The 13,139-nt window shown below is 37.3% G+C and overlaps 1 protein-coding gene across 2 annotated transcripts; it reads right to left on the bottom strand.

Annotated features, from left to right (window-relative positions):
* Positions 1-889: 889 nt before the first annotated feature.
* Positions 890-6,538, bottom strand: LOC131004289 (probable protein phosphatase 2C 8). 2 transcript variants are annotated; one of them, XM_057930940.1, is made up of 10 exons: positions 6,190-6,536; positions 5,948-6,056; positions 5,778-5,814; positions 5,643-5,687; positions 5,063-5,115; positions 3,380-3,541; positions 2,290-2,373; positions 1,745-1,834; positions 1,600-1,647; positions 890-1,203 (listed from the first exon to the last, which is right to left on the bottom strand). In XM_057930940.1, exons 1-10 carry the CDS (start codon positions 6,468-6,470, stop codon positions 1,093-1,095), a joined length of 1,020 nt encoding a protein of 339 aa, XP_057786923.1. In that variant the 5' UTR covers positions 6,471-6,536; the 3' UTR covers positions 890-1,092. The 2 variants fall into 2 exon arrangements, with proteins under 2 accessions (XP_057786923.1, XP_057786924.1); XM_057930941.1 differs by lacking the exon at positions 2,290-2,373 and having other exon boundaries at positions 6,190-6,538.
* Positions 6,539-13,139: the final 6,601 nt, after the last annotated feature.

Here is a 13,139-nt window from a genome sequence, read left to right on the forward strand (position 1 = left end):
AACTAAGAATATTTCTCGATGACGTGCACGTAAGATTTTGAAAGTCGACAAAAAGACGAAATAGCAGTATTTTACTATTCATCGTCAAAAAGTCAAAATTTTCAAAAATGTCTTAACGGACTCAGATCTCACTTCCGAGTTCACCGTTCTCATTCAAATAATTATCTCGAATTATTCGAATACTCAAACTCAATTTCGAATATAAAATCTCACATCATCCAAACATCATCAAAAGAACATCTCAACATCTTAAAAATAACAAGGGAACTTCATATAACTCCTCATCTCTTTACAAAGTAAATCAAACAAGGGATCTATACCCTAATTACTCAAACTTAAGCAATTAAACACGTCATCAAAAGCCCGGGTGTTACATATAAGCTCCCCAAAAAATAAATTCCTCTAACCAACTTATTTTTTAATAATCTTATATGTAATAATTATTTTACAAATATTTTTCAACTATAATTTATTATTTTCATCATATATTATTCAAGTTCATTTTTCTTTATTTTCTCTTTCTAAAAAAGTATTCTCTCTCTGTAGCACAAAAAATTCTCTCTCTAGCTTATAAGCTCAATTATCCAACACTTTAACAACTTATAAACTCTCAAGAAACTACGTCTTATAAGCTGCAAAAGCTTATAAGCTCTTTAAAATAAGCTTAGCCAAACACCCTCTAAATCAAACACTCCTTATTTCTACAGCCAGTTTAGATCAAATCACTTCAAATCAAAACATGTGGGGAAAAATAGAGAAAAGGGAAAGCACATTTTGTGACTACTATTATACTTCTTCAGTTTAATTTTTCTTTTTGAAGATTTGGTCCATCTATACTTTCACTGATTCAATCCTAACACGTGAAACCATTTTCACAGAAAGTCAACACTGAAAAATCCCCGAAAACCTGAAAATTGAGAGTTCTCAACCAATAGAGTTAGGCCAAAAGATATCTTGAGCACATCAAACTCGAGCTCCCTGTTTCAACAGCATCAAGCAGTTATACCACACTTTCGATAACACAGAAATTTTAAAAACAGATAAGACATTTCATTGATCTTGGCCATTGATGCCCAAAATCAAGCTGGTTCCCTATGACTGTCTGAAAACAATGATAATTGCAGTGCAGTTATCTTTGCACAAGCGTTCCCGGACAGCTTCTCGGACAAGCCGGCGACTCACGGCTGTAACTGGTAAACCTTCCTGTCATAGATGATATGTATACTATTAAGGGGTGTTTACTTTGAACGATAGTTTAGATATAACACAATACAAGCTAATTCATTACACACTTTGATGGATTCCGAACATTTTTAGCTTTTCTGATAATCTAATCTGTTTCAAATACTCAATCATAAAGTAAACACCCCCATACTAGAAACCAGACAGCCTTAGCACATTCTTATACATGCATCCTATTTTTATATCACCCTCTGTTTCCAAGAACAAATACTATTGGAAACTGAAAACGAAAATAAACCCTGGCATCAAAGAAAATAGGTAATCATCTCATACACCCTTTTTTATTTGAACTTTAATTTTTAGAGGGAAAACTGAGGGTAAAAGTATAATAGTTAATTGCAGAAATGCAAAACGAACCTTTAACAGCTTTTGAACAAAGTCAACAGCATCACTTGGTCCAAAGACCTAGAAGTTGGATAAAAACTCATTTATGTGATCAAAATATTCAGTAAAACTAAAGGCAAATGGATCAAAATCTTGTTGAAACAATGGAGATAAATACCCCCCACAAGCCATCGCAGCCAAGAATCATGAAGTGGTCTCTCTCTGTAAGGTCAAACGAATGGACATCAGGAATTGCGATGACACCCACCTGAAAACCATTTAACTTTGTCCGTTTAGACAACAGCATGTATCCTGGAACTGCAAGATATATACAAGCTCTCAAGCATAACAAACCCATAAATGTAACCTGGTAGATTTTCTTTCCTCCTACCCTTCCAACACACAACACACAAAGTAAAGGACAAGGAAATGAAAAAATAGTGTGTAAATATTCTAAGGATGTTGGACATCGGAACATATTTGGTCTGCATCGAAGTATAGAAATTGGTGCATGTCCGCACTTTTCATCCAAAACATGCATATATGTCCCTCCCTGGCAGCACTATGAGGATAAGTAATTTGACTACCGGATGGAGCTTCCTTCCCCCATTGAGAGAAATAAAGATGAAAAGTGAAATTACAACATAAAATTGAAAGACATGTTATAGACAACATGACATGACACCGAGGTTGTTGAAAAGAGCAAGAAGCCAAAAATAGAACCTTCTTGAATTGCCTATCTCCAAAGGCTCTAGAAACTACAAGACGCCCTTGCAATCGTCCGTTTGAACTGATAGATCCACCAGCCTATTCATGTAAATATATTCAGCACATTACTTACCCATCCAAGTACAAAAAAGCAAGGAAGGACGAGTTAGGCAACCACACAACACCCCCAGCAAATTCAACTACACACACACACACATGTATATATATATATATATATATATATATATATATATATATATATAAATGAAGAAGAATAATGAGCATAGATGGGACTTAGCATGTGCGTGTATGTAACATTCACAATCTAAAATGCTATATGTTATTGCTTCCAAGCACGGAATCGATTAATTTGGGTATACAATAAAAAGGCTGAACAACAACAACAATAATAATAGTATAAGTTCTTTTTAAAACAAAAATACTCGTGAACAACTGCAGTGGAGATTCCACAAAGACATGTAATTAGTGACTAACATGAAGATGAAGAATCTTCCTCAAAAGAAGATGAAATGAAGAATCCATATGTTGTGCTGATCAGCATCACTGTCAGACTCCACCTAGTAGTTGTCTACTCAGGTGATACCCTTTGACCATTGATATCAGCTTTGAAAGACTTCCATTTTATTTTCATTGAAGTTACAAATGTTTTTCTACAAAAGACAGACGTTATCAGCCTTACAGCTGCTCAACTTAACTGGTCTTGGTTATAAAAGAGCATGGTTTTTGTTATCTTCTGCAGCATAACACATAGCTTTAATGGTATAACCATCCTTTGCTATTTCACAATAAAACAGTCTCCAATGAAGGCCCAAGTGTCAACAACCAATCTAAAGGCTATCATAACATCATTTATCAGGAAAAGTTATGCCACCATGATGAATATATGTGAGACCCAGGTTTGATAACATGGAACTATGAGATTACCAGTTTTAGTTTCAAGATGTAAACCACACAATAATGCACTAAGAAGAAATGACCTCTTCTCCGTATCACAAGGCATTTACCACTCAATCATCAAAATAAGGAGAACATAAAATGATACAATCATGATGAGAGAATCTTTATCATAGCACCCAAAGCCGACCTTCTGAATCCGTGCTCTCTCTTGTGGATATATGGCTTTGTGTTCTCGAGTCAAAACAATAGCCTTTAGTGGATTTGATCCATCCAAACAACTCTGTGAGCTATCTACAACAGATGATCTTGCTACCACCGCCTTTGCATCACCAATATTAGCAACAAACACCTAAAAAAACACCCAAAGTAGAACCATTACAGATTCAGAACAGAATCAAAGGGAATTAGTTAGGAGAATGGTGCATTACCAGCCAGATGATGGTTCAAACAATTGTCACTAATGTAAGAAGTAGACATTTATCACCTGAGCTATCACCAGACCAGTTAATCCAAATCTAAAATTATCATGAGACTGTCCTACACATAGACATAAAAAGATTGAAGAATTACTAAAAAATGCCTTAAGATTTGTCGCAAGATTTTTTTTTCTTCCTCTTTTCATCCGATGACAAACTTGCATGCATAGTTCTATATGCACAATCATGGGAGGTCATTAAAAATAACTTAATTGCTATTTCACTCAAAAGCACTTATAGATAAGGAACAAGAAAATGAGGGAAAATGGATTATCATTTATTAAGTATTAACAAATTATTTTAGAAGCATAAGAAAAACAAATAACTAATTGAAGACTTGATGTCCATAATGGGACAGACAAAATAAATTAGGCGATGGGTAGTTTTTCGAATGTAATGCGCAATTTATTTCATGATACGCCCAATATACTTACATTGGATTCAAATGGAATACCATGAAAACTATTTCACCTCCATAAATCCAATAATGAAACAAATTGAGATAAATGGATTGGATATATCATATATCTGGCCGTGTAAAAATATCCAGCCGTGAAAATCTTGCCTAAGAAGAACACAATAATAATGTATTGAAGTTGTATCAACTTTTTGGCACAGCCAACAGGGTACAATATAGCCACCGCATCTTAAAAGTTAAAAGACTACAGAAACTGAAAGTATTCAAGAAAATCCAAAAGCACATCAAAACAAAAATTTCACCAGTGAGTAGCACAAGATTTTTTCTCAAAATCAAAGTAAGATATCTCAATGAACAAATTGACCAATTATACAATAAAATTTCTTCAGATCTTAAATTGAGTTTATCTTCACACTATTTTCTCAAACCCCAATCTGAACACAAAGACTAAACTAACTCTTGGACGTAAACATAGATTCCTCTGAATAATATTAAGTTAGACAATTCACAACTTCATAGTAAAAGTTCATAAACAATAAGAATGATCGTATGAGTCAGAGCTGCTGATTAGAAAGAAAAAACTCTTAATTGCTCGGAGTTATAAATGTACTACTAGTATTTATATCCTAAATCACTAGTTAAGACTGACCATGAAGTTTTCCATAAACTTCAAGAATTCATAATGACTGCTTATATTTAACTAGAAATAAGGCAATTCCTGTCACCAATGCTGTAGGCTAAACTATGATTCTTCCAACATTCAAATAATTTTTTTCCACTTACATATTCTGTTTACAATTGATTCCAATTTTCTTCGTTTGCTTAATCAAATTGCACTCGGGATCACAAATAAACAACCCCTAACTACATTGAGCAATGCCAATAACGCTAGATATTTCATATTCAAGCTACATCTCATCCAATTGATACTGTTTCAGTATAGATTGCGTAGCATACTTAGTGAAGGAAAACTTACCGTTTGTCCCAATACCCAAACACATACAGCTGTAGCACCATCTTGCCATCCCCCTATCAACAAGCCAAAGTGAAACAGATATTAAGATACTTGACTAAAACAAAACACAATTTTTTTTAATATCTACATTCACAATTGCACATGTGTCAGATTCGCACAGATGAGAGAAACCATTTTGATCCATGGTCAAAGTCTTGCAAGTGAATTAATTGACATCAGGGTAGGCGTAGAAATGTTTTTTGACGTATGGTACAGAAAAAGGGTTTGAGAAGGAAAAGCGAAACTACATTATTCTTAGAGTTCTTATATTGTGAAGGAAGTTACCAGCAACTTCAACATATAGAAAATGCATCAAGCACCATGCCTTCAAATTTTGGCAATTGATCAAATTGTAAAAAGTCTGTCAGAAATAGTGACATACTGACATGCTTTATATCAGCATAACAGAAGGCCCACAAAATCCATTTCAATGTTCACGAGGGCATCTTTTCATCGATTTTATTCTCTATAATTCTAGCATTAGTCTGCCATTTATTTTAGGAGCCGCAAGGGAAAAGAAGAGCAAGCAAAATTTAGGAACCTGCAGCACTTTCCTGAAGTAGAGCCTCATCTGTTGTCCTGAAACCTACCCAAAGAAGAAACATCTAATCATCATGTTGAATCAATCACACATGTACACAAGGTTGATGAGCTCGAGAAGTCAGGAGGGACATACCATTAAGTATAGCCTTCTTCGCAGTCTTAACATCCAGCTGAAGTTTCACAAGAACAAGAGGGAAACATTATTAATACGAAAATGCCCCAAAAAGGTTGAACAGAAAATCCAGCATTTTCAGGAGACAACTCAAAATTCGAACAATCAACTAAATGCATAGATAAACAGACCAACTCACGTGGTAAGCCTGCTGAAAGCACACTCTTGTGCAAATGCTTCTGGGCATACTCTGCAGCTAGCCGGCCTCCATGCCCGTCATAAATTGCAAAATGCGCACATCTACAAAGCATAATTATGAGAAGAAGCTTAAGCCCTAACAATATTAGCAACATCAACAGATACCAAACAATTGTAATTGGGAAAACACATAAATGAAAAATTGGGATTCGAGGAAAAATAATGATCAAGGGACCTCAAATTTCCCGGGGAACCCGACGTGGCGTCTTGAAGTACCACCCAAGCATCTTCCATGGAGTGGCGTAACCCTTTATCTTCAGCTGCATCGGCCTCCAACGCGAATAAAGCCTTGGTTGTACTCGACGCCGCGATGGTGGTAGTCTGGGTCTCAGATTCTTGCGCCGTTTTCAACCTTTTGTTATCTGGTGGGGAATTGGAATCGCTGAGTTTGTTCGGGCGTTTGAGGGCCGCCATTGCGGCGGCGGCGGCGGCGGAATTGGATTCTGGTGTAGTCATTTCCAGTACGGATGAAACAAAAAGGGGGCCACTTTTAAAACCAAAAATATACTTCCTCTATCTCGGAAAACCTTTTCTCATTTTCATTAGTATTTTTTATTTTTAGTGAGACAATATTTTTTAATTTTAAACCTTACTATGCAACATTTTTATTTTTATTTTATCCATATTTTTCATACTCCCTCCATCCCTCAATTAACTTCCGACTACGGGACGGCACAAATTTTAAAGAAAAATTATTAAATGTATTGATTATAGAAAAAAGTGTTATAATTAGTATTGAAAGTGACGAAGAGGAGTTATAATTAGTATTGAAAGTGATGAAGAAGTGTTAAAATTAATATTGAGAATAGTGAAAGATTGAATAGGAAATTATTTAGGAAATATCCCAAAAAGGAAATATAGGAAATTATTTAAGGGGCGGGGGATTTTTTTTTTGAGAATTCATATTTTTTATACTTAAATCATACTCCCTCCGTCCACGAAAGAACTTCCTACTTTTCATTTTTGGGACGTTCACAAAAGAACTTCCTACCTATTTTTAGACTATACCCCACTAGGGTTGTATACGAATCAAATAATTTTGTTCGATTCGGTATTCGTATTCGAATTTTGATATTCATATTCGAAAATTTACGAATCGAATCAAAATACATATAATAGTTTTGATTCGATTAGTTACCAAATACAAATTGAAAATTTTGATATTCGATTCGATATTCGTAAGTATTCGATTTGATTAAATATTTATATATATATATATATATATATTATTTATACCTATCTAATCTAATTATAATTGAATAGAGATAATAAATGAAAGAAACGTATAACAACAACCAACCTAAACCTTATGATTAAATAGATAAGCTAATAAATCATAATTAAATAAATTAAACAAAAAATAATAATGATTAAAACTAAATCTTAATATCTCTAAGCCCTAAATTCAAGAGCAAACATTCATCTTTCTTTTACTTTCATATCTCTAGGTTGAATATAGAATCTTACATTGTTTAGAATATTTGTGCCATTGCAGTGTTCAAATGGGCAAGCTGTGCATTGATGTTGTTAATTTCCCCTTTTGTTTCCACTCTAAATCTTTCGGATTCTTGCGAAATCTTGTTCTGATCCTGTTGGTACTTGGCAAGATTCTGAGTGTTTTGAGTTGTTTCACGCAATATGGCTTGCACCATATCGGTCAAGGAAGGTCTTTTGTTCTGTTGTTGATGATGTGGTTGTCCTGCCCCCTGACGGTTGTTGTTGTTCCACCTGAAATTCTGATTCCTCCATCTTGGGTTGTAGGTCTGGGCATTAGGATCATAGTTTCTATTCCCATTGTTGCCTCCTCCATGGTGTCCTCCTATGGCATTCACTTCTTCTTCATAAAGAGTTGGACACTGGTCAGTGGCATGAGTAACAGCCATGTAAATGCCACATTCTCGAACAACCACTTTCTTTTCCTTCATGGTCAAGGTAGTTGTCAACTACTTAAGCAGCGTCTTGATCTCATCCATATCTCTATTTTGCTCTAGAGCTGGTTGAACAACTTGCCTTGTGATAACTCCTTCTTCATCTCTCGACTCTTCTGCCATTTCAACGAACAACTCGAATGCATCATTCGGGATCTTGTTCAAGATAGATCCTCCACAAGCGTCATTAAGCCGCATTCTCTCATGGGCACGCAATCCTGCAGTGAAGAGTATTGAATCAAGTCATGCTCCTGAATTTGATATTGAGGGCATTTGTGTAGTAGTTTCTTGAATCATTCCTAATAATCATGGAATGACTCCGCCGTGCCCATTTCGATGCTACTGATCATCTTCCTCATATTTTGGACTCGTGCGGTTGGGTAGTACTTCTCAAGAAACTTCTGTTGCAGTTGTGCCCAAGTTGTTATACTGCCAGCTGGCAATGTATACAATCACTCTCTTGCCCCATCATATAGTGAAAATGGGAAAGATAATAGTTTGACGTACTCTCCCATGTTCCTTGCATTCCGGACCGTGCCACACACCATTTCGAAGTCCTGAAGATGCCTCTGGGGATCCTCTCCTGGATAGTCACTGAACTTGGGCAAGATCTGGATGAAGGAATGCTTCAGCTCCCAGTTTCCTTCTATCGTGGGCAAAGTGATGCCCGATGGTGTCAAACTGATATTCGTCGAAAATATCATCTCTCGCAGTGTTCTTGCTGGATCCCCCATCTTGTATTCTTCTGGATCAAGAGAAACAATTTGATGATTGGGCGGATTGTCCTCTCGAACTGGGCTCGCCGATTTGCCTTCGTCCTCTAGAACTCCTCCATCTAGGATAGCTTTGTACACTTGCTGCGCCTTCTTGGTTAGTCTTTTCCTCGCCCTTAAAGTTCTTTTGATCTCCGGATCAAATAAAAGTTCTCCGTTTTCTCCTACAAGGTTATGAACGAGCATACACCAAAGTGACAAAACAAGTGAAATAGAGACTCACTATTGGAACCGCAACTCCCCGGAAACGGCGCCAATTTGATGTGACCGTACTTCAAATTTTAATTGAAGTTGTCGTATTGGTCAACGTACAAATAAATTTATAAACCTTGCCCAAAACAGGCGTAGTGCCTAATGGTAAGTAAGGGTCGATCCTACATGGAGTTGGTGTAGCTTGTCTATTGTCACGAACAAAATAAGAAAAAGGTTGGGGTGGACTATCGTCCTGGTCACGAGACACCTCTCGGGACTAAACTCAACTTGACTTGAACTAATAAAATAATCTGAAAACACTGAACAGAAATATCAATAATAAAAGGCAATCTGGTCAAGACGTCGAATCTGTGGATAATCTCTTACACTCGCCCCTTGGTCAATATATTCATTACAATATTGTGTCTACCGGTTAATTATAACTTACCAATGGCCTGTGCCCCCATTCTCACTTGTCATGTGCACTTCCATCATTTAAGAAAATATATCCTTAAGTGTGTTTAAGATAAGGGATACCCTATACCATTAAAGCATCTCGACCTAACCATGCAATAGGACACCTCAAAGCATGCAATTAAACCGAGAAGCATTTATACCTAGATAGACCCAATATTAAACTTAGGCAGACTCTAGTCTACTTCAACCTCCCGTGCGCTCGCAAATACTTTCGAGACGCACATTGATCGTACACTTCCTATAATCTTGATTTATTGGTGATCTAATTCTACTCAATTAATTAATGGCCTGTTAACTAATCAAGTCAAATTAGACACTTGGTTATAATGCCCAGCACTTCGAGATCACAACATGCAATTACTTAAGCACACATTTAAACCTCACGAGTTTATAAGTTCATATCCACATCATTTATGCCTTGCCCAGATCTATAAACTTAGCTAAACATAAAGTAACTTGCGAAAACAAAAGATAAATAAGACATGAAAATAAAATAAAGTAAACTTACTTAATAAGGGAAAATTGGGCAGGATGTTACTCTGCCAGCATAAAGCATAAACTAAACGTCTTGCTCAAATCGAAACTTAAATATAAACTAAACTAAATGCAGAAAATAAAATATTATTTTTAGTACTCGCCCTACTCCTTAGTTCGTGCATTGTACTTCCACTACCACACACAAAATGAAATGAGAACGGGTATATATATATAGAGATCCAAGCGTGGGCCAAAGGCCAACACGCAGCTAGGGTTTTGGAGAGTTCAACTCTGACTGGAATGTTCTTCTTTTGCCCGAGATAGAGTTCACAGGTGCAAGGACTTTACCTTTGATAAAACTCCACCCTTTGATCCGTGCATATCTTCAAGCTTTCGTTCATATCTTCTCAGCGCATGAAAAATAAAATATTCCCGTGCATCTTCTTTATGCTCCGAATCTGTCACGTCAACATCTAGCCCTGGACGCCTGGTCGTGGTGTATTGCTCCCCTGTTCACCATTCTTGTCTTCGTTCTGCCCTTCCACATGCCCTTGGTACCTCTCGTGGTGGATGCTGATTTCTGAGCGTAAGTTAGACCAACCTCTTAGTCAGCGTCAAATAGCCTTAGCAGTAACACTCTCTCCCAGGAATAGCTCCAACTGCCCAGGATGCAATAGAACTCCTCTTCTGAGCGGTACTACCTGCTCGATCAACATCATGCCCAGCAGGTCAACAAATGTGACTCTCGATCTTTGGATTGCATCCAACCTGTAGGCTTCGTTAGACTTGATCATTGAGGTGTCTTCCATTTTCTCATCGAATTTGCTCCATATTGCCCATTATAGCATCCACGAGTCCCTGCCAGACAAGTGTCCTCCCAAACACAAAAACAAACACAAAACATACACAAAGACTCGATCTAGACCTAGACACAATAAAGAAAAAGAACACAAAACTTGGGCTCGTTACCGTGGCTTGTTTCTTTTATCTCCAAGAGACCAACGATCCCCCAAAGAAGATGCAATACCCAGTAAGAGAGCGACGAGTATCAAGACAAGCCCCCCAATCAGCATCACTGAAAGTAGTAAGAGTCGGATCCTCTTTAGTAGGATAAAATAAATCGAGAGAAGGACATCCCTTGAGGTATTTCAGGACATGGATAACAACATCCCAATGTAGTGTAGATAGTAAAGACATGAACTGAACTCAGCTGTTGAACAACATACGTGATATCAGGGCGTGTCAGATTGAGATAAAGCAACCTCCAAACCAACCGCCAGTAGGCATCAGGGTATGAATAATCCAGCGAATCATTGAGAAAAAGACGACAGTTCAATGGTAAAGGAGTTGCTACAGCCTTGCAGCCAAGAAGACCTGCAGAATCAATAAGATCAAGAATATATTTCCGCTGGTTGAGACAAGTGCCAGAGTCACCACGGGCTATTTCCATCCCCAAGAAATACTTTGCGGTCCCCAAATCCTTAATGGTAAATACAAAGTGTAAAAAGGCCTTCGACTCTGTGATTAGCGTAAGATTAGAACTAGCAATGAGGACATCATCCATATAAACAAGCAAACAAATGAAATAATCACCTGCTCATTTGAGAAACAAACAATGAGCGCAGTAAGATGAGTGAAACCAGAGCCGAATAAATGCTTGCAAAACTCAGCATTCCATTCGCGTGAAGCTTGCTTGAGCCCATATAGACCCTTGACCAATTTGCACACTTGCCCAGACTGCGTTTTGGTATACCCTTGAGGTGGATGCATATATATATTATCATGTAAGAACCCATGCAAGAATGCATCATTAACATCAATTTGATTAAGGTGCCAAGCATGCCATGTAGCCACAGCAAGAAGGAATCGCGCTGAGACAAGCTTAGCAATAGAGACAAATACCTCAGTATAGTCTATCCCATATTCGTGATTATATTCTTTAGCAACTAATCGTGCCTTGTGTCGTTCAACAGTACCATCAGCATATAGCTTGACCTTATAAACCTATTTGGAACCAATTACTCGCTTCCCTTGAGGTAGAGAAGTTAGCTCCCACGTTTGATTATGCTCAAGAGCATCTAATTCTGCTCTCATAGCATCTCTCCACTCGACAAATCTGTTGGCTTCATGATATGAAGTAGGCACACGGATAGCTTGAACATTGATAAGAAAGGCTGTGTAATGAAGGGCAAGCACAACAGGTGTAACATAGGGAAAAAGTATATGGTGTGAGAGTGTCTGTATTGGCAGGTATAGGGACTGAAGAAGCAGAAATTTGGCCAACATAATCCTTCATCCAAGAAGGTGGTTTGCGAATCCTAGTACTGACTCGCACCTGGTCAGTTGGAACAACATCAGTAGGAATAAGTGGAACATTTGTAGTAGTAGAGGAGTATGGAGAGGTGTCAGTTGTAGAAGTGGTTGATGTAAGAGATGGTGGGGTATTAGGAACATCATGCAGAGGGGATAAAGGCTTCTGAGAAATAATAGGAATGAGAGCTTCATCATAGAATAAAGGTGGTACATAGGAAGTAGCAGATGATAGAGGTAGAGTAGGATATGTAGAATGTAAAAATCTTACATCTCTTCAAGTGATAACCTTGCCTTCATTGATGTCATACAACAAATATCCTTTGTTGTTCATGGCATATCCCAGAAAGATACAGGAGGTACCTCTCTAATCAAATTTATTACGGCATGGAGACAAATCCACTGCATAAGCCAAGCAACCAAATGGATGCAAAAGAGTCATATCAGGATTCTTAGCAAACAAAACTGAATAAGGTGTTTTCCAACCAAGAACCTTACTGGGCAACCGATTAATCAACCATGTAGCAGTGAGCAGAGAGAAAGGCCAGAATGAAGAAGGTAAATTACTATCAAACATTAAAGCTCGGACTAGTTGCAATAGGGTTCTATGTTTGCGCTCCACAACCCTATTTTGTTGTGGAGTGTAAACGCAAGCTCGTTGATGATGGATCTCAAACTCTGCTAACATAGCCCCCATCTCCTTATTTACAAATTCAGTACCATTGTCACTGCGGGGGTTTTGAATAGTCTTCCCAAACTGAGTTCTCACCATCAAAATAAATTTCCTCAAATTGGAACAAGCTAAACCTTTAGAACTTAACAGACAAATCCAAGTAACCTGACTATGATCCTCAACAAGAGTAAGCATAAACCTCACATTACATATATTTCATCATTGTATGACCCCTAAATATCAGCATGCACAATTTCAAACAATGTTTATGACCTTCTATGCAATATGGAAAATG

The sequence above is a fragment of the Salvia miltiorrhiza genome, unplaced genomic scaffold (genome assembly GCF_028751815.1).
Source record: "Salvia miltiorrhiza cultivar Shanhuang (shh) unplaced genomic scaffold, IMPLAD_Smil_shh original_scaffold_371, whole genome shotgun sequence".
Taxonomy (NCBI): domain Eukaryota; kingdom Viridiplantae; phylum Streptophyta; class Magnoliopsida; order Lamiales; family Lamiaceae; genus Salvia; species Salvia miltiorrhiza.

Bases quoted from the DNA above. Each gene is read 5' to 3' on its own strand.
- LOC131004289 (XM_057930940.1), bottom strand. From the start codon at position 6,470: ATGACTACACCAGAATCCAATTCCGCCGCCGCCGCCGCCGCAATGGCG. The intron at 5,116-5,642 runs GTTCCTAAATTT...GCTTGTTGATAG, and splicing joins ACTTCAGGAAAGTGCTGCAG to GGGGATGGCAAGATGGTGCT. The intron at 1,648-1,744 runs GTATTTATCTCC...TCCAACTTCTAG, and splicing joins GCTGCGATGGCTTGTGGGGG to GTCTTTGGACCAAGTGATGC.